This window comes from Cebidichthys violaceus, unplaced genomic scaffold (genome assembly GCF_023349555.1).
Source record: "Cebidichthys violaceus isolate CVI_PGR_0920_01 unplaced genomic scaffold, fCebVio1.0.p SCAF_1, whole genome shotgun sequence".
NCBI lineage: Eukaryota > Metazoa > Chordata > Actinopteri > Perciformes > Stichaeidae > Cebidichthys > Cebidichthys violaceus.
In genome coordinates this window covers 13,031,899-13,054,839 of record NW_027176262.1, presented here as the reverse complement: position 1 = coordinate 13,054,839, position 22,941 = coordinate 13,031,899, and the positions used below count along the sequence as shown (strand labels likewise).

Genomic DNA, 22,941 nt, shown 5'->3' with positions numbered 1-22,941 from the left:
TGACCGAAGTGTCCCTGAAACTTAACCCTTTCAGTGTGTTGGTGTCTGTGTTTTGTTATTTCTTTTAGTCTATAGGTTATAGCCTATACTGCAATACAAGTCTCTATTGTTCACTTTTAAAGTTATATATTTGGGTTTTATCTAAACTTGAGAAGAAAAAAAAAAGGTGATATAAATATTTAGAGTGCTCATGGAATGCATCTGCTTCTATTTCTGGACAAAAACATGCACGATACCTTGAAACAAGAAAGATAATAACTCCACAAACAGTTCATGCTGATTAATAGTCAGCATAAACAAGTGGATTATTTAAGATTTTCGCCTTTATTTATTTTAAATGGTCTTTTGAATAATGTCTGTCAGCGTCTTTGGCTGCACCAGCACAGTGGGTGGGACTTTAACATCGATCCGAAACAGACTGGGAGGTGCGGCAAGAGAGAGAGCAGCAGAAAGTAAGCGGTGAAAACCGGATCTTATGCAGTGTTTCTCTCTCTCCTGTGAGTTCAGTGCTGCCGACACGTTACCGGCAGCGGCAGTTTTAAACTCCGTATCCGCTAAATAGTTTACAAAGTAGGAGCCTGAATCTGCAGAAGAAGGAGGAGGAGCAGGCTAGTTACTTTTAAATGCTTCGATATTTCTTCTCTCAGGCAGAGCCAATGAAAGGTAAGTGATTATTTGTCACTAAAACTATGATGAGAACATTGTTAAGATGTTAACATGATGGGGAAATGAAAGAAAGCACTAAGCAACTTTTTTTTTCTTGTGTTATTTGTTTCACAGAAAGATTCCAAAACTGGCAATAAAAGAGAGAGACAGACGTCTTTAGTCAACGTATCATTATGGGACTTACCATACACCCCTGCCTTCAGTGTTGCCAAATGATGGTGTCAAGAGGTCAGGATCTCCATTTGTTGCATGGGAATTCCTTATTTATTCCACACTGAGCAGGCATATTTCTGTGGTGTGAGTTAAACATGAACAAAAGCATGGTTTCAAACGAATCATGTAACAATATCACGTGCAATGACACTCTCATCGTGAATGGAGATGGCAAGCCAGCAACAAGCATCATCATGTTTTTGGCTGCGGTGGTGGGAAACCTGCTGGCTCTCTTCATCCTTGGGGTGCACCAGAAGGAACATCGCGCCAGGTCTTCTGTCTTCTGCATCCTGGTGACCGGCCTGGCCCTCACCGACCTGCTGGGCACCTGCCTCCTCAGCCCACCTGTGTTCATCTGCTACGCCCGCAACATGTCCCTGATAAGTCTGGGCGGTGAGGGCCTGTGCAAGCACTTTGGCTTTGCCATGAGTTTTTTCGGCCTGGCGCCCACGCTCATCCTGTGTGCCATGGCTGTGGAGCGCTGCCTGGCCATCAGCCACCCGTACTTTTACTCTGTACATATCCGCCACAGGTTTGCCAAATTCACCCTTTTCTTTATTTACCTCTTTTCTTTGGCCTTCTGTCTGCTGCCATACAGCGGCTACGGCAAATTCAGACAGTACTGTCCCGGCACATGGTGCTTCATCGACATGGATGCAACAGGGGATGAACAGGCCAGCTTGGTGCTGGCCTTCTCTCTGTCCTACTCCTCCCTCATGGCACTGCTGATCTTTGCTGTGTTTGTGTGCAACGGTTCAGTGATTGTCAGCCTGCGCCAGATGCACCGGAACCAGATGATGCGGCGCGGCTCGGTTGGGTCGACGGGGAGGAGGAAGAGGCTGAGCCTGGCCTGGTTCGTACAGGGGGAAGAGGAGATGGACCACCTGGTGCTGCTGGCACTCATCACTGTCATCTTTGTGGTCTGCTCGCTGCCACTCACCGTGAGTTTTCATTTGACCTTCCCTCAGTGTGCATTTGTGTCCCACTCAGAACACATTTTGTGGTTTGTCCTCAGCATTTACGGCAGGTTTGTGTCTCTAAATCATTTTTACAGTTGAAAAGGAAGAAAGAGCTGAAACCTTGATGTATCATTTATGCAGTTGTTGAAACATGAACCAAAACTCCTCAGCGAAAAAAAAGAGGGAAAGCTTGAATTGAAACGGAGAAAGGGAGTTTTCGTTATTCTTATCATCAACACTTTTCCCTGACTGGATGTACATCTGCACACTGACAGTAAAGGGTTTCCAGCATAAAGAGTTTCTCCTAAAAGGAATTCCTTCCCCTGATTCTGTAATCATTATGTACATAGAAAGCTCAGCAGGAATGGCAACCGTTAATTCTTTTGTTGGAGTGGAATGTGTTTGCATGCCCTGTTGGTGTCTCCCAAGCGATTGTACTTTGCTCTGCTGGCTGGCCCCGCTAATATAAGGTGTGCCTGAGAGTGCAGTCTTCGCCACACAAGGCATGTGTGTCTACTTAGCTCCATATCTGCCCTGGTAGAGCAAAGTGTGCAAAACCTGACAACCCTGGAGGACTGGTCTGGGCCTTGCCTTTCCCAGAGGGCAAAGCTCCTCTGGGAGGAGTCCGAGGTTAACCAGCCTCCCCTCTGTGAGTGCCCATGAGCATTAGCCAGAGGTACTGAGGAAAGTCAAGTTTGGGAGATAAAAACCAGCTGGAGGATGTGATTAATGTGGGTTTTATTATAAAGGTATGCCTGCTTTCATATATTCATGTTTGCCCTGTTGACAGCGGTGGTCTGATGATCAGGTAGTTTACAGGAAGCCGTAAAAAGTGTTCACCTACTACTCATTGTCTGCATCTGGATGGTTTGTGGTAACAGTTGGCCTGAAGGTTTGACTAACCCACGGAGCATGCAGTGGCATTCGCCCAGAGTTGTGAGAAGAGATGGCCCTGGGGTATAAACAGTGATGACGATACAGACTTGTCAACACTTTGAGTCAGGCTTCAGGAAACTGAACCATAACTTCACCACTTGCAAAATGGTGAAGTGGTATGTGTTCACCAAGACCTGTGTTTCCTCAGTGGTCATCCATTGTTCCACTGTTCTCTAAATTGATTTGATTACTTTACAACCCAATTTTTATATTTACTCATCAATATTCCTAAATCAAACGTCTCTATCAAAAAATCTGGAGTCACAAGCTTGATCAGTCAAGATCCTGTTATTTAGTAATTAGTGATTCATGCATCATCTCAGCAGACCTGTGTGTCTGTGTTTGTGTGCTTGTTTGCCCTTGTGCATGTACATCTTGTGGTTGTAACCGAAACAGCTGAGACGGTGGTTAGCAGACTTGAAATTTTTCCAGACAGATGCAGCTTCGTGATTAATACCAGTTAGTTTGCCTGAAGCACATCAGATGTTTGCGAGAAGTTTATTGCAATGAAAATATAGTAAAATGCATACTTACTACTCTCAGTACTGACACAGCTCAGACGTTTGTTCCTTCACATACGCAAGTATGCAGTCTGCTGCCAGTCATTGTTCTCACATGTGTAACATTTGTTTCTGGTTAGTCTTCATTTTCTCTCTCTTTTTTCATGTAACAGAATATACATTGGAAAATTATTTCAAGCTCTGAAGAATGGGCTCTGTCTGCAGTTTGCCCTCTTCAGCAGGAACTGCATGCTGGTAGATGTGGGTGAGATGGAAAACAGGTGCTTGAAAATGAATGCTTCCTTTTCTTGATGTAGGCAGAGGAGGTGAAATATGATATAATCAGAGAACTGAATAGTATTGCAGACTTTGACAAAAAACGATGACGACCAGCAAGGGTATTTATTATTCAGGATGCAAAAGTTCACATGTTGTGGTTGTGATTGTGATCAGGGAAATTGTGATGATCAGATGTGTGGGAGTTTCTCAGAAAAAGCTAGTTATTTTTTTGGAGGTGGTGTGGTGGGCTGATGTCATTCTTAAGAGTTATCTTTTGGCTGTAAATGTTTGTCCTGTTCACTTTTACCTGAATCACACCAGCTTCCCAGGCTTGTCAGTCCACAGCCCTGGCCTTATGTCGTATATCACTTCCTACTAATTTAAACCTCACTGTGCAATTGCAGTAGACGGCAGAAGCAGATAAGGTGCCATTAACCAATAGAACATGACGTGATGAATGTTATCACTGCTGCTGTTCTGTGAAAGAACGTTTGATTTGTTTGATGTAGCGTGAAACATGAGGTCTAGCATGGTTTGTTCTAGGAAGGACTATTGACACATTGTTAGTGTAATGTAGTGCCTTAGAAAACAATCCATCTCCAGCTGTAGGATGGGATTCAAAGCCTCCTCTGCCAGTGTAGTCAAACACTATTAAAGCTACATTATGTAAGGTTTATGTACACCACTAAATTGACAATAAAATCAACATACATAAAAGCAAGAACACAACACAGTTGTGATGATTTAACATTATCGTGACATACGCCTTTATTTTGAAATTCCCATGGCACGTCCATCACTATTTCCATCAGTGCACCTCCTTCCTACAGGGCCCTGTAAAAATAATAGTCAAATCATATTTTAGTTGCTTTTTGTGAGTTGCCATAGATGTAACCGATGGTGTTAAATGAGCCCAAGATATTGTCTATCGATTGCAGGCCCCTGAATGGAATCGAATCAAACAGATGAAACTTGTGATTAAAACCCCTTAGGGAATAGTGCTGAAATGGTAAATTGATTAAAAGAGAGTTAGTCATTTATATCAAAAGCACAAATACAAAACATGGATGTCACCTCTTGCACTAAGAGGTAGTGATGGAAATCTTTCACAATTTTCTGAAAATGTATAGACTAAAATAATGATCAATTAATGAAAAATAAGATATAAAAAAATGGATTAGCCTTAAAGCTGATCATGCTTAGCTGCTGCTCTATATGGCATAATTGCTCTGTCGATTCATGTGATTCATGCGGGTATTTCAGGTCATTATTTCTTGAGTCTTGACAGAAGGTTTCCCTCTGAAAGGGAAATCAACTTTCCTCTTTGTCTTGTCGTCATCTTATAAATGATCAAAGCTTTGCTCTGCAGGTGACAGGTTCAGACTGATAGCTTGACAATCACCAATACCTCCCCCTCCCTGCTGTTCCCATGGAAACTACACAGGCTTCCTGGGTTCCATATGCTCCGAATCAATAACTGGATCAATAGAGTGCTGCCTTAATATCATTAACTATTTCAGCTCAAAATGTCACCCTTTTATCATGTGAATCAATAGTTCAGACTGTATAAAAAAAACAAAAAAAACTCCATATATATAAATAAATAAATAAATAAATAAATAACCCCAGGGCAGGTTATGTTTTAGGTTACTGTAGCAACTTTAATACAGCGCAGCAGCACTGTGAGATTGATTTCAATGCTTTGACTTAATGATAAAAGGTTTCCATTAGCGTAGCTGCCGTGTCTTAGTCAGCAGACTCTTGTTGAATTGTGGACGAGGTTAAGAAAGGCAGTGCAACAAAGATCCATTAACTAAATTTGACCTCATTGCGCTGTTGAAAGTATTCTAAGTATCAAAATAGCAGCTTTAATGAGATGATTTAAACTAAGTGTTCAGAAAATACTTGATGCTGTGATCCTTAGAGTAACATTACGTGCTAAATGGTAGACTAGAGGTCAGGAAGTTGGAAACGGAATGAAGAAGTGAAGGTTTGGTTTACATTAATTGTCCATGTTGGCGACAGCCACGGCCGGAGGCATTATTTTTTCGGGTCGAACGTCCGTTTAGTCCATTCTAGTGACCGTGATATCTCGGGGACGCCTGGAGGGAATTTTCTCAAATTTGGCACAAACGTGCACCTGGGCTCATGGTTAAATTGATTGAGGGTCAAAGGTCACTGTGACCTCACAAAACACATTTTTGGCCATAACTCAAGAATCCATATTCTAATTTTGACAACAGGATGACAGACATGGATGTAAACTGCAACTTTACTGGTTGGCGGAGCCAAACAACCGCGAGGCGGTAATTCTAGTTTGGAATAATTTTAAACCCACATTGTTTACATCCATGTTTGCATTCCAGCAGTCCTCTTCATGTCTGACTTTGTTGGCAGAATTCTACATTTGCTGGCAAGTTTCCCCACCTGTGGATCAGTCGAAGAGCCGTAATATCCTCAGCATGACAATGTATTGCATCACCATGTGTGCATGCATGGACTTTACATTGAAGTCTTAATCAAACTGACTGTTTTTGATTTTATTTACTAATACTTGCCACTGGGATAAGTGCATGAATGACTTTAACATCAATCTGATGTTAAAGATGTTGTCCCTCTTGCTCCCAATCCTTTTTTCTCACCCCTGTGGTAACCAAATAAAGATTGAACTGCAAAGGAAGTCTTGGGGGTTCACAAGATCACAGTAAGTTCTGGGAAAAATGGAAATACCAAACCACTTCCCATAGCTCTGAGCAAACTGTGCATGAGGGCTGATTGTCAGGAAGAAGGTAAACAGCTACTCTGACACATATACAGTCCCAGGACATCATGCCTCCAGGAATCGGTCCAGCACCTCCTAAATCTTGGTTGTCTGGCAGACTAGGCAGAAGGAAAAAGAAAAAAACAGTATGAAGCAAAATATTCAGTTTGAAGACTCAAAAACACATGTGTTCACCTTTTTGAAGGACCCTGAGACTGAATAAGGATTGAGAAACCAGTTAACGGAGTCAGATAAAAACTAATTCTATATGAGAGTCTGCTTTAAAACAACTAACACATTGGATAAGTGTTTCAGTTTATTTGCCCGTAGGACTTTAACCATAAGCATACAGCTAAATCTACCTTGGAATAGTTTCAAAACAGCTAGGAGCTCTAAAATCCCTCGACAGGCCCAGTCATGGCCTAGATTGGTATGCCCTTGGAAATATGCAGGATGACATCCTATTGAATCCCAACATCCAAACTGGATCCAGATTCAGTAAATCAGTGTGGGCGAAGAGCTAAAGTCCGCAAATCGAGACTCGTCCAAGATGACTCAAAGCGGAAATCCCTGTAATGCTTGCCAGAGGTGGTCTCTGATGAGTCTGCTTGTGCAACAGCACATGTGGAAATAATGGGTGAACTATTTGTGACGGCAGCGTGGTGTACCATGACCTTTGCATTATTTTGAGACATGGGAGTGGTACAGTCAGAGATGTAGAGACCCACATGCTGTGACAGGGTCAAGATAAGAGCCAGCTTTGTGCTTGAGGTGCTCCAGGTGCTGCTGGGAGATACATCTCCATCCATCCATCCATTTCCCTCCACTTATCCGGGGTCGGGTCGCGGTGGCAGCAGGCCAAGCAGGCTGACCCAGACTTCCCTCTCCCCCGCAACATTTTCCAGCTCATACTGGGGGATCCCGAGGCGTTCCCAGGCCGGCAGGGAGATATAATCCCTCCAACATGTTCTGGGTCTTCCCCGGGGTCTCCTCCCAGTTGGGCGTGCCCAGAAAAGGGAGGCATCCTAATTAGATGCCCGAACCACCTCAGCTGACTCCTTTTGACGTGAAGGAGTAGCGGCTCAACTCCAAGTTCCCTCCTGATGTCCGAGCTCCTTACCCTATCTCTAAGGCTGAACCCGGCCACCCTACGGAGGAAACTCATTTTGGCCGCTTGTAGCCGCGACCTTGTCCTTTCGGTCACGACTCAGAGTTTGTGACCATAGGTGAGGGTAGGAACGTAGACGACCAGTAAATTGAGAGCTTCGCCTTACGGCTCAGCTCCCTCTTCACCAAGATGGTCCGGTGCAGCGCCTGTTTTACTGCTGCAACCGCACCGATCCGCCTGTCGATCTCCCGCTCCATCTTACCCTCACTCGTGAACAAGACCCCGAGATACTTGAACTCCTTCGCTTGAGGTAGGCACTCCGTCCCCACCTGGAGGGAGCAATCCACCGATTTCCGGCTGAGCACCATAGCCTCAGAATTGGAGGTGCTAACTCTCATCCCCGCCGCTTCACACTTGGCTGCAAACCGCCCCAGTGAATGCTGGAGGTCACGATCCGAGGAAGTCCGAACAGGACCACATCATCTGCAAACAGTAGAGAGGTGATCCCGAGACCTCCTAACCTGACGTTCTCCTCCCCCCGGCTGTGCCTAGATATCCTGTCCATGAAAGTCACGAACCGGACCGGTGACAAAGGGCAGAGACCGGATGGCCCGTTGTAACGGGTATGGCACCCCATACTCCTGCAGCACCCCCCACAAGAACCACCAGATGGGAACCACCACCCCGGTCTGCCAGTCCATGGGCACTGATCCCGACCCCCATGCGACATTGAAGAGGCGTGTCAGCCAAGACAGCCCAACAGTGTCCAGCGCCTTCAGCATCTCAGGGCGGATCTCATCCACCCCCAGCGCCTTGCCACCAAGGAGCTTTGTGACTACCTTAGCGGCCTCCGCCAGGGATATGGGTGCGCCCCCCCAAGTCTTCAGGCACTGCCTCCTCTCCAGAGGACATATTAGTCGGGTTTAGGAGTTCCTCAAAGTGCTCTTTCCACTCCCCGACGATGTCCCCCGTACGGGTCAGCAATCCCCCTCCCCCTCTGAGAACAGTTTGGGGTAGGCCATACTTTCCCTTCCTGAGCCGTCAGATGGTTCGCCAGAACCTCCTTGAAGCCAACTGAAAGTCCTTCTCCATGGCCTCCCCGAACTCCTCCCATGCCCGAGTTTTAGCATCCACGACCACCACAGCTGCAGCCCTTCTGGCTTGCCGGTACCTCTCAGCTGCTTCAGGAGATCCCTGAGCCAACCAGGTCCTAAAGGCCTCTCTTCAGCTTGACGGCTTCCCACTACTGGGTTCTCGGGTTGCCGCCACGACAGGCACCGATGACCTTTCGGCTACAGTTCCTAGCAGCTGTGTCCACAATAGAGGCTTTGAACATGGTCCATTCGGATTCCGTGTTCCCAACCTCCCTTGGGATGTGTGAGATACATCTCATTGTGAGCTATTCTATAATGACAGATGATGCTCTGCATTCAGCAGCTGCCTTTTGTGGGCTAAACAATGAGGATTCCCTTTCTTAGTGGATGTACGCTTAAACCTCCATTCAACATGTACACAACATACTTCATATACGAACAAGCACACATTTGCTCCTATTACACTAGTCACAAGGCTGCAGGTTTGCTAAATTCCGCCCTTAATATTTTATCCTGGTTTGTTTGTTGTCACGATTTACTCGGTTTGAGCCACACAGGAGAAAGTGGACAGCAAATATAATAAAGATCTCAGAGGTAATTAGGTTGGACCCCTTTTAATGTGTCAAAGTGTGTGGTTGCTGAAGAGCATGGCCTTAGGCTTCAGTCGGACAATGAGAGGTGTGAGCAGGTGCTGAAGGGATTTGTAATGGCTGAGGCACAGGATGATGAAAAGAGAGTAAAGACAGATGTAGAGAGGAGATCGGAGATAGAAAACAGAACAGTAGGTGTGCTAATATGCTTTGTTGAGGTCAAGGGAAAAGCAGAGTCGGGTGATAATTTGTTGGTTTGTCACTGGAAGCGATCCCTTTCACATAAAATTAGTCATGTGATTTTATGGTTAATATGAAAATGTTGAATAAAAGCACTTCAAAGTGTTGACACTTGCATCCTTGTTCACTCCACCATCTTATATTTTGTTAATGCGTGAGTTGTCATATTTTTCTCAAGAAGTGAAAACAGTGAGTGTAGCCCTAATGTGTCACAGCTTTACTGTTTACAACACAACTTTACTCAACACAATCTTAAAATGAATACTTGTACCGCAAATATGAACAATATCCTGTTTGGGGCTTCATGTGTTCATGCATAATGCCTTCCAGCTCCCTGTCCTTTGAATGATCTCAGTCTACTTCCAGTCAGACTGCTTACCACATATTTCCATCACTGTGGGACTAAAAGCGGGATATAGAGCAAGAAAATACCATCAAATGCTATTGTTCCCTCGTACTGCTTAACTCTCAATACCCCTTTTAAATAACATGTCCTTGATAGAAAAATAGATGCCATTGTTAACAAAATGTTATGCAGTGCCCTTGATAAATCCATTGTGTGTTTGTCAATCATTTGCATTGTCAATATTGGGCGTATTGCATGATAGATAATAGAAAAACTGGCCCCAAATATATCTTTAATGTGCATTCACACTTTGACAAACCTCTTTCAACAAAAGCTAAGAAGTGTTGACAACAAATGTGCAATTTGCAACAGTGTGGAAACATGTTTTCATAATTTATGCGGTCCAGAAATGTACAGATGTTCTGCTTAACTATTGCATTGACAAATGAAAAAAATATATTTTGTGTTAAAATATAGTAAATACCCCTTTTTCATCAGTCATGACTGCATCATTATCGGACTTTTTCAACAGTGAGCTGCCACTTTAACAGTGCCTGTATTCATGGGGGGGGGGGGGGGGGGGGTCAGTGGAGTTTTACAAGATGTCTCGATGAGTCAATTAACACTGAAAGATCTTTCTGCATAAACAGTGCAAAAATACACATTTTCACTAAGCTGTGTGCATCTGTGCAATCTAGTTTGAGGGAATTGAAGATGACAGATGTAAACACATCCAGATAAGGCAAAAGGAGAATCTGCTCACCTTTGGCTAAAGGCATTGTCATTGTTAGCCTTAATTCTGGCCATTAGCTGTGGACACATGTTTTTGATTGTTGAGTATTTCATTCGGTGTTTGTTGAAGATTTCTGTGCCTGATAAAGATCCGTGGTCGGTCCAGGCCGGAACATTTTAATTTGTTATTGGAGCACGAAACACGTGAACACATTCTACTTTTCCCTGTAGGATCTACTTTTCCAATAGTTGTAGTGCCCTCGTCTAACCTTGTATTGCATTGACCAAATAATAAAGTGTAATGATCTTAGCAAATGTTATTAGTTGTGGGCCTAGTTTGCTTCTTCAGAAGATGAAAAGTGGTCAGCCCAGAGTAAATCTTCTCCAATCGATAGCTGCCTCCAGACTTAGTGTTTAGTTACTCATGCTAGAACTGAATAGTGGGCAGGCAACCATGGTTAAGGAGTTGGTGTTATTGGAGAGACACATAGGTCTTCCTTTTACATACTGCTGTTTTCAGTTATTTGCTTGACCCAGCTCTTCTTTTATGACCAGATTCAAATTATTTTTGTACCACATTTCAAGCTAACATAATTTATTATTTGTGTCGGTTTGTAAGCTCAAGAGGGAACATTTTATTTCCCAGTTTTCACTCTGATATGATACATGTTATCACTCTGAGTATGGGAGTAGCTATGCGGTTGATGATTGCCTTCAGTATTACAGAGTAAAAATGGTGAGCGAACACGTACATAAACGTACATAAACTCTGTCTCATTACTTATGTGAAAACAAGAGAAGCATCAATCAGCGAGATTCCTTTCTTCTTTTTTGGTCCATTTGTCATCATCGTCATCATTGTTTATGTTATTTTTAATGTATGTTTGTATGTGTGTATGTTTGAATGCAGTGTGTGTGTGTGTGTGTGTGTGTGTGTGTGTGTGTGTGTGTGTGTGTGTGTGTGTATATATATATATGTGTATATATATATATATGTGTGTGTGTGTGTGTATATATATATATATATATGTGTGTGTGTGTGTATATGTATATATGTATGAGTATATGTATGTATATATATATATATATATATGTGTGTGTGTGTGTGTGTGTGTGTGTGTGTGTGTGTGTGTGTGTGTGTGTGTGTGTGTGTGTGTTTAAAACCAGGATTTTTTTCATATCATTAGCATCCCAGATGAGCTCATCTGACGCTAGTTGAGGAAGACTAAAAATGTGTTTTCCTACAGATCTGCTCTTGTTTTGATTTTTGTGCATCTGAAACTTCAATAAATGTTTTCTGTCTTTGCAAGCAAGGCACAGCTAAGCATTTACTCAATGGTGTTTGTCTTTGAGAGAGATGACAGCAAAGGGAGGATTTCCCTTTTAATGCGCTGGTGTGCAAAGTAGTAGTTTGTTAGGTTAGCAGGTTGCGTGCATCTGTCTAAATAGGTCAATAAGACAGAAAGGTTAAAATATTCAAAGTTGTTGCCAAGACATACAGAAATGATGAGTAGATCTTTCACACGCAGCCGTTTACCGTATGTACAAAGACATTAGTGTTCTCCATATTTGCCTTTTTAGGTTCTTGCCATTCCATGTGTGGCCAGTTATTTGTCCATCCATCTACACTTTCTTTGTTCACACAGCACCGCGTGAAATGAGCTCCACACCCAAGTGTAGAGTTTCTCAACCTTAGTGTTGGGACCTCTTGTGGAGTTATTTGATATGCAGAGACTTGTATATAGATATTTGTTTCTTCCCAGTATACTTATTAAACAGTTTTATGATAATACATTTCTTTTAACAAGTTTTAAAAACAGTTCTAGACTTTAAAATCTATTTTGAGCTCCTTTCATGTTTTTGAAAACACAATATAAAAGTAAACATACTAAAATGTAACACGGCAACTTCAGAGATATATTTCAGGAGGATCAGACACACTGTAAAAGGAGTTTTGCTTCAAGAAATATATGTTTTGGTTAACTGATTGTAAATCTCCATAAAGCTACGGGGAGCTGCAGGTTTGGGTGATAATTCTCTGTAGGTTCATCACCAGAGGGTTGGGATTATCGTGAGGTAATGAGATAATTTCTCTAAAGAAGAGTCGGACCACTCTGTTGGTCCGTTGAACCATAAAAGACACAGTCCACCGGTGGCCATACAGTGCTATAATAGAGTGACGTGTCCTTCCACTCACAAACCATCTTTGGCTGTAACCTAATTATTGTTAATTAGGTACAGCTGATCTGATCTGCCATCAGTGATGTTTGACTAAATTAAAGCTGACTTTCATATGTTGTTGTTTTTTTGCTCTTTACAAATAAAAAAAGTGGGGAGAGATGAAGGGTTTGATGAGAAATTTGTTAATGTTGGAAAAAAATCCAGGTATGTTGTCAACTGCAAACCGGATCCGAAATGGAACCGGCAAACCGAAACCACCCCAGTGTTAACTTAGTAATTACATCTTTCAGAAAATGTTAGTACACAAAGAACAATAGGATTCTTGTTTCATGCTCCACCTTTCCTGCAGTCTCGGGAGATATATGGCCTAATAAAACTTGGCTGAGCTGCAGCAACGAAATACAAAACCCTCACATCAAATACTCCCTGAGTGAGACAGAATGTGATGATCTTCTGTTGTGCTGAGGGACGTGTGAATTTGGGAAATGGCGAATATCCACTTCAATAAAAGCCAGATATTATAAAACACTGGAGAATCAGCTTGATTAAGATGACATGAGGTGGACGCGTTTCAGTTCGTCAAGAGAGAAAACGCATAACATAGGAATTCACCCTTGTGATTTCTTGCAAACAAATATTTTAGTGTAACAGAGTCACTGATTAAAGGAAGCATGGATGCTATTGGGGTTTTCAGTGCAGTCATTCAATATATCAGTGAGTCAGTTTTGTTTTAAATTCTGGGAACAGGCGCCATTATCTTCTGTGCCGTCTTCCCAAAATGTTTTTTGTGCCGCACATAAAACAACATCTCCCTTCAAAGAGCGTATGCGCACTTGGACAACTGGGACAAAACAAAATCAACAAGATAATTGCAACCAGGCAGCCAGTGGTGGTTTGGGATGTTAGGCCCCAGTGAACTCTACATGAAATATATTTGATGGGAATAAAATCCCCCCCATTCACCTCTGCACCCGACTTTTAGGCGAGTTCTAAAAATACCTTCAGTGACATTTTTAAGTCGGTGAAAACGCTTGGATGATTGGCAGATGATAGTACAATGATGCTGACAAAGGGTTAAGTCCCCAGATGAGTTATTTTAAGTCAATTTATATTTGTTTATATGTGTAGCTCAGTTATGGAATATGATGTGAAAGAAAGCAGGCTGAGTAAAATAGTGTTTATTTTAAAAAAAACAAACCAATTGGTGAAATGTGCACTTTGGGCTTGGTGAGGTATTTTGTGGTAATGAAAAAACGATTTTTCAGAAAGAGAAAAAGTATTTGTCGATTGTGAAGAACACTTGTATATTGAAACTGAATGTATCTGTGCATTAAAAGAAACGGTTTTCTTTGGGATTTTTATCGTCATTTTGACTGGAAACTAGTTTTTTGTAAGATACAAACAGGGATGGATAAACTTGGATAATATAAGACTTGTTTCTGTCATAGAGGAACTGCGTGTAACGCCTGTTGAGTCTCTCGCCTGTTGCAACAGTGACACAGCTTTGCAACATTGTCAACCTACTCTTATCATGTATTGACACATACAATCAGCCCACCAAATATTTCACTTCACTTTGCCAAATGTTTAGTTGGGTTTTCACAGTTGCTTCCACTTCCTCTTTGGTGTTGCTGCATAGTGGGTTTTTTTGTCAGCAGTTTCTGTCAGTTGTCAAGCAGTACTCCTACAGCTTCCCACATGTGTGTGACAGTTTACTCATCAGCGAGCTCACTCTGACTCTTTATGTTTGCACTAAAGTCTTCTTCTTACATTATTCAGGAGAAAGAAAAGGTGATACTTCTGTAGACATAAAGGCTGTATTTATTATACAGTTTTTTCACAAATGGAGGAAGAGAAAGATGCATAGAACAACATACATGATTTATGGCATAATGCAACTCTGTGTGAGTGCACGTAAAACGTTTTGTTATCTTGCACTTTGGTCACTTTTCCTTGCAAATATTTGACTGGATTGAGTGTCAGAGTGGCGCCTGTTCTCTGGAATAGTTTTCTCACTGAAATTCATTTAACACAATGCTGGTGAAAGGCCTAATGGCTCCAGGTAACTCGATGCAACCTCGGGCACTTCTTAAAGAGGAAACTCACTAATGGATGTTTAGACAGCATTGTTCCCCTGATGAAACTCAACACAAGCTGACTTTACTGCCTTACATTGCTGCCATTCATTAACATTTGATTTGATGTTTTCTTACTCCTGAAACCGAACACATTTACATTTATATGACTCCTGCAATGCTTCCTAGGTGAATGCTTAATACTGAAAAACAATGTGGGAAGTTAGAGGTTTGTTTTCTGTGTTGTAAAAGCAACTAAACAAAGCCTGAGGAGACATTGACATAATTGACAAATTGATTACATGCACCAGTTGCATGTTGAAGCTCTTGACAGCACACACCCACTCTTTCTTCCTCTCTGTATCTTTTTCTGTATCTCAGATGACACAAGCCACCTCCTCACTAACTTCCTAACTGTAAATTGTGAATCAGTGAAATTCCTCTTCAGTGTAGAAACACCAATGCTGCGTTCCAGACAACTAACCGAATTTCCAACTTCTGACCAAGCGTTCCAGGTGCACGACGCCAAACATAAACAAAAACCATGGCTCACCGTGACAAATTATGTTTCTTTGGCATAATGCGCATACTGTTGAACTCTCAGCAGTGTTGTCTCCGCATTTCTGGGCATTTTTAGGTTTTTCCTTTAATGTTTTTGAATGACTTGTGCACAGAGAAAATTACTTTTAGAGATGTCTTACCGTGACCAGCTCCCTAATAACATTGGTGACATATTTTATTACTTTATCAATTTCCATGCAGAACAGGTTTTACTATGATACTATGAATTATTTAAATTAAATACAGACAAATATACTTAACGTTGCCTTTTAGTTGGTGTTTTACCATCTACAATGTGCACTGTGTTGTTGTGTGACTTGAGACAACGGCTCTTTCGTGAAGTTGCGGTAGATGGATTTGCACCGAGTTTACAAGTAGAAACTCAGACTTTGAGTGGCGTTGATTGTACTTTTTCTACTAGGAGGTTTGAAAATGTCAAGTCCCAAGTTGTCTGAAAACGCAGCATTAGCTCTACAGGATGTGTGAAGCCTTGTTAAGGCTTTCAGCAAGAGGAAAACAGTTAGTACGCCTCCCACCACTTAGCTGGCAAAGAGTTGACAAGTTTGCCATTAATTAAGGGAACAGATAATGTCAGTGTTGTGTTTACAGCGTGTTTCCACTGGCTTCATGGCAGACAAACAAATCACACATGAGATTGATATCTTCTCATCTTACTCTCGGACGGATCATGCATGTTTCCCAAAATGTTGAACTACTCCTTTAAAGACGAGTGGCATTTCTCTCTCTCACTGCTGGCTCACTGCTGTAAACAGTGCGCTCTAAAAGGCCTGTTATCTCTGCGCTGTCTCCTCTCATCCCCGTGTAATGATCCTGCAATGAAACACGATCAGGAAGAAGGAGTTGGGAAGAGTCCTCCAGGACCATGAGACATAAAATAATGGGTTGTAGAGTGTAGACATCCATTACGTGGTCTTGTTTCCAGAAAGACAAAGCAATCATCAGCCCCAAATAGCATCTTATGATGTGTCTCTGGCAGGATGTACCTATTTACACCAACTGGGTCCAGGTGCTAGAAGATTTGCAGTCATCAGAACATCAACATACGAAGTAAAAGGAAATATCTACATGACCAAAATAGCATTCCATATTCGACATAGGAGATTTAGATATAAATTCAGGTACAAATTGCAGATCAGTGGATGGTGGTGATAGATGAATGTGTTTGCACATGTATAAATCCAGTGTACATGCAGCTGTCTGCAAATGTACTGTATGCATCTGTATACAGGACATGTGCGAATGTATTTGCTTTTGCTGGATTTATATGTCTATGAGCACACTCACGTTCTGTTCCTTTCTGCACCGACATGATTCTCTGTTGTCCTAAATAATCACCCTGATCCTCGGCAGCTGTATACTGTTTCTGGGCTGCTCTTTAACCACGGACTGACATTAATATGCTCCTGTTTAAGGAGAGCCTGACATCTCATCAGTTTTGGGCCCTCACGTCTTGCAGTGCTTGGAGAGGACAGCTTTTGATTTGTGGCCCTCTCTGCAGGGCTTCAGGTTTGTCGGGAAGACCATAAGAGGCAGGGTGTCATGCAGCAACGGTAGCAAGGGTGAGGGTGGCCATGTGGAGCGAGAGGGCGAGGAAGATGGGAGAGCGTCTGAGGATGCATGTCTGTTTGAAATCTGGCAACACCACATGATGAATAATGTGTACGATAGCTGCGCGTTGAGCACAAGAGGCATTTGTCATTGTGTTTGTTAGTGTGTTTTATGCCAGTAGGCCTAAGATTCATTTTTACTTCAACTATTAATGTGCCAAGACAATTAATGGTGGGATTCTTGTCGTAAAAGAGGTTAAGGTCAAATAAGGATATATTTCACTATTATTTCTGAGGCTTTTGAAACATTTGTATTCACTGCCTCCTATATTGTGCTGACATCCTGGCAAATAGATCTGCTTTAGTTACTAAGAACTTAACACACACACTTAGTAATGGATTCATGAATAGATGGTACAACCTAAACCTGGAGATTACATAACTTGATCATGAGTGATTTTCAATTTGCTAAGCATTAATCAGGTGAATGCAGTAACTGATGATGGAGGAAAAACTGACTGACTGTCTGATTGTGAAATGTTTTGTCGGTCTCCAGCAAACGTTATCCTGTGAAAGGGAACTGAGGCCAAACTGTCTTAACCTGTGTTCATATCAAACCTGACTTGGTGTGTGTCTGTGTGAGTATTAATATAATCCATAAATACATAAACGTTTTCCTCAATGTATCAAGCCTATGCAATTAGTGAGAATCCGCCAGTATTCGTGATCACATCGGTTGTGCAATTGAAGAAATTTTGCAGAACCTCAAATACTTCCTTAAAAAGGTAACATCTGGTTATGTTCCACTTTGGACACATCTAAGTTGACGAACCTGTTCCAGGGTGTTGGTTTTAAGTTATTATGCATTTTGAGCTCAACATCCTCCCAGAAGCATCATAAAATGATTGCTGCTGTTTTGGGTTTGCAGTCACACAGTCAGCCTCTTCCTCTCTCCCTCTCTGTTTTTCTCATGGGTGTATCTGTAGATCAATATGTGAGCGACCATATCTGTGTGAGTTTGGCCAGATAATAAGTGTGGAGAGGACATAGGCCCTGTGTCTGACCCCTCTGGTAGTCTGGTTTGGCCTCTGCTCCCTCTGGGCCCTCTCACTCTGGCTCTAGCTTATTAGTTTTCAGTCCAGGCCCTAGGGTCAGGGAAACATTAACGTCCAATGCATAAAAACACTCGATCAGCACAGGCTTAATTCGGCCACTGCTTGTTGGATATTTCATGGAGGAAATGGAGAATTGTTGATAGAGAAGAGGAGTGAGGTGACAAAGACAGTTGTAGTTTTGTCATGTAGCATGTTCTGCATCTGTATTCAGGACATTTCTGAAAATTGAAGGCATTGTGTAATTACGTAATGTCCTGGTGATCTTGTAATGGCAGCGGCAAAAACCAAACACACCCAAGACACCAAAGATCTTGGTGTATGACAGCACCAAGATGTTATGCTCATCTTGTCTGGTAATATCCAAATACCATTATACTCAGTACCTTACATGTAAGCTTCCTAATCCTAGTAATAAATCACCAAAATTACCAGCATAAAGTGTCAAAGTTACTGTCCAGACAATATTCCTTGGAACACAAATTGATCATTTACTAGAGAAACACACCAGCAAAATCAGAGAACACAAATGGAGCAATGCAGAAAGGAGGAAAATCTTTTTTTAAAGAAAGCAGGTGTTGGTATTTAAAGAAGTCGAAGACCTCTCCTCACCCTCACAGATGGTGAGGAGAGAGAGCAAGAATGTTGAGATTAAGCTGCAGATACGTAAGACTGCATGCTGAGTTGGGAGTGAATGTGAAGCAGATCCCTGCATGTAGCCAGAGATGGGCAAAAATACATCAAAATGTATTTTGATACAAAATACAAAATACCCCTCAAATAAATGTATTGAAATAAAATACAAAATACTGGTGCCAGAAAATGTAACAAAATACAATACATGTATTTTGTATTTAAAATATAGGAAAACAATTTTTTCTGGATTTTCCGTTTTCTCACAATTTGGTATAGCAGAGCATTCAGGTTCGGGCTATACAATGTACACAAAGCTCTGGTGAACCCCACAAACAGGAAGAGCAGTCACAGAATGCCAGTGTAACTAATCAAAGCTATTAAAAGACAACAACTTGATTGATTTTTTATATATATATATATATATATATATATATATATATATATTTATTTATTTATTTATTTATTTATTAATTAATGGGACTTTACAGCCCATAAACTTTGGCTTTGTATCAACAAGAAAATATTCATCACATATGAATAGCATCGCACATTAGGCCTATGTATACTATAAAAGCAAAATATAGAATTAAAACCAGTTGTACACAGGTAAAGAGCCTAAATAAGTTACTGTACTGAGACATGTTGTCCACCTGGCCAACTGTAGAATGTATGAAATAATAAAACTAAGAATACTTTCATAATATGCCTTTTAAATAAAATAAATTGGATATTTAATGTTTTTTTGTTTTTTTTAACAGATGGACATCATAGCCTGGCTAACTGTGAACTATATTATCTGCCAGTAATTGATATTATGACATTCACATTGAGAAGATACAGCATAACTTGTAATACAGTGCAAGATTAGATGGTCAGACGTCTCTTGATAAGGTTGTCATGAACATACAAGCGCCCTTGTATGTTCATGATAACCCTCTTCCTATAGCTAGCTACTCGACTGATAAGTTAACTTGCTAAACACTGGCTATGCACTGGCCTAGACAGTATGCTAGCGTCATTAGCATGCTAGCATCGATCGCTAGCTTGATATTATAACCATTACCAGATCTGAAGACTGTTTTATGATTCGTGGAGAAAGTATTTTGTATTAAATTTGTATTTAAATACAAAATTACTCCACTCTAAAGTATTTTGTTACAAATTAAGTTAGATTTTTCATCGGCCCTATCAAATACAAATTACAAAATACTCAAAAGTAATTGAAATACATATTTCAAATACAAGTAATAGAAATACTGCCCATCTCTGCATGTAGCCTATGTTCACCAAAGTTGCTCTAAGTAAAGGGTTGAGCTCTGTATCGCCAGAACAAGGCTGCAACATGATTGACCGATAGCTCTGCTAGTTTTCATTCTGGTATCTAATCTGGGACAGAAAACCAGCAGTGCTCTGTATCCTGAGACCTAGACTGAGGTCTTTAGACACAACTCTCTTGTATTTTCTAGGCTTTACATTTGTAACCAATGATCAGTAAACTGTGTTTAACACATCTGTTTCTTCAGATTGCAGGCTTTATCAACGCCATTCGCCCATTTTGTGGCGACACGGAGAACCTGACGGCCTTCCGCTTCTACGCACTGAACCCCATCGTGGATCCCTGGGTCTTCATTATCTGCCGCAAGTCTGTGTTTCACCACCTTTACTCTCTGCTGAGCTGCCACTTCAGCAGAAAAGCTGTGAAGACGAAGGCACACTGTGCTCTGTCTTTGCCTCTTGACAGTCACATGCAGCGCAACACCCCAGACGTGACCGTTGCACAGACAAACACGTTCTCCAATATACATCTGTGACCCAACAGAACCCGGGGGTGACTGGAAGTTCGGAGGATTCCATGTCTGATAAAACATTTGTGAAATTATATTTTAACATTTGCATACAGGATACGTGCACTCACCATTTTAAGGCACAAAGACAACAATTGCACTATGTCTTAAACTTCCAATTACTAATAGAAACAAAGTTTTCAAAGTTGAAGGAAGACTTGTGACGTAAAACAAACAGCACTGTAACTTACCACTAATGAACACATCAAATCATATCATGCCTATGAATAATAAGATGACGGTTTATTTCCTAGTCATCACTGGATGACATGTTAATCTATTTCCCCTGACCACAATTATAATGTATCTGTGACAGGTTGAGTGTGATCCAAAAGAGAGACACATATTTTATTCAAGTGAGGAGACGTTGACATTTGGTTTCCCAGGCCAGGTGATATATAAATATTAATACATTATCAGGCTTTAATCTTAAGTAGTCTATCATGTTACAAGAGTAAAAGGCTACAGCAATGCTCACGGTCCTTTTAAGGCTTCACTTTGGTACAAGGGTTGCTTTGAGCAAAATGCATGTTGATGTTTAGCAGGTATCATGTTCAACATCTTAGTTTAGCATGTTTCCTTGTTAAATTAGCTAATTTGAACAAAACACAAAGTACAGCTTGGGTTGATAGGAATGTCATCAATTTTGCAGGTATTTTGTCATAACCCAAAGTATTCAACTGTTGGCTTGATTATGGTTTTAATTGTGAAGTTAAAGAGTGACCAAAGTTATCACAATTGTTATTAGATTGCATATATAGTGCATACTATAGTCTGTGTTTCAGCTGTTACATTGTACCTGTGATGGTCTTGGAAATGTGTCTTGCTCCTAACAGAGAGTACTCTGACTCACACCTGCACAGACTGATAGTACTATGAATGTGAACATGTGATATGTGTGTTAATATTACAGAATCATATCTTTCCGGTTGTTGTGAGTACCCATTATAGAAATAATCCAATTACTCTCACTCCTAAAATGCATTTAACTTAAGATTGTTAAATCTGCCCATTTAAATTTTTTTTTAACTCCAATCTTCTGTCAAGAAATCAGATTGGTTTATAAAAAACTAGACAAAAGGTTGTTTTTTTTTTCAAAGCACACCTGAGAGCTGAGTTAAATGGGTTTAGAAGGCTACTTTAGTCTCAAGCTAAGAATAATTGACCCTTCGCTAAAACCCGCCACCTGTTCCTAGTCTGTCAAGCGGTCAGAGATACCATGGAGCCCACACTGTCACTAACTGCACCCCTGAATAAATGTGTATCTAATTTTTGGAAAAAAGAAAAAGAGATTTCAGTGAAAAGCAAAAATGTCTACAATATGGATTTGAAGGATTTATCCAGGATGTCAAACTGGTTCAGCAGCTGAAAACATATTTAAAAAGATAAAGATAGAAGCTAAAGCCCACAGATCACAGTGTAAAAGTGAACCAGCCCTCACCTGGGGATCTAGTCAGAAGACAATACGAACTTATGGAACAATGCTCTTTCTATAGAGCTGGGTTTTAACTCACCATTACAATAATTAAAAAGCAAAAGCAGCATGTGTATACATTCAGCATACCTTTAGTTACTAGCGTAGTGTGCTAACACACTTTGTTAATGTTTGCTCCACTGGTATTTACTTAGAAATGTAACAAGCTGGCCAATGCTGTGCTATGTAACCAGTCTGCGTTAGAGGGGCGAGAGTTAGTAAAAAGTGAATTCCTATTCCTGTCCAGCTGATAATGTCACTTTATTGCATGCACATTTGCTTCCCTCCTTAACGTTCTCATTGATTTCCAAACTACATATGATGCTTGTCTGTGAATAGTAAACTCTGTGAGATTTAAATTTTTGTTGTGACTTTAACTGCATTTAAATGTAGTGTATTTATGCCTTTTCACCGTGTATAATGTCATTACTGTTGTGCTGGTTTGGTTTATGCAGTAAATTCCAGAGATTTAGGGATAACAGACATGGTAATTTGAGATCATTAATATTTTATTTTAAGGCTGTGTTGCACATTAACATTTTGCTGTATAGTCTTTAAATACACAGCCATGCATGACCCGAGGTAAGACAGACACGTTACCACTTGCACATTTGGTCTTTGAGGATATTTAAGTTGTACATTCATCAAAATGAATGAAAAAATACATAAAAAATAGTAGAAAATAGTGTTTGTTATATGGTACACAATTTGTTCATGAGAAATAAAATAATATGATATAAAAAAAGCAGTCACACAACTTATGTTTCCAAAGAGAAATGTTTATGCTGATTTTATGATGTTTAACTGTCCCACTACTCTTTTTCTCGGCCCATGTATAGTTTTTAAATGCCATGGGACCTGTGCGCGTTTACTCTGCGTTCACCATTTATGAAATGGATGCACTGACAAAATAAACAGAAGATTGTGTTTAAGTTGAGACAATCATTTGTTTTTGTCTTGTTATAGCCCCCAACATCAACATTGACTACAGAGAAACATTTATTTTGCTCTGTTTTATAAGACTATGGCCATTTGGAGAGATTCTTTTACTGTATGAAACAATTAT

At 40.9% G+C, this 22,941-nt stretch overlaps 1 protein-coding gene across 1 annotated transcript; it reads left to right on the top strand.

Moving 5' to 3' along the window:
• Positions 1–507: 507 nt before the first annotated feature.
• Positions 508–22,841, top strand: ptgir (prostaglandin I2 receptor). The gene is made up of 3 exons (XM_068711337.1): positions 508–663; positions 781–1,820; positions 20,081–22,841. Exons 2-3 carry the CDS (start codon positions 975–977, stop codon positions 20,366–20,368), a joined length of 1,134 nt encoding a protein of 377 aa, XP_068567438.1. The 5' UTR covers positions 508–663; positions 781–974; the 3' UTR covers positions 20,369–22,841.
• Positions 22,842–22,941: the final 100 nt, after the last annotated feature.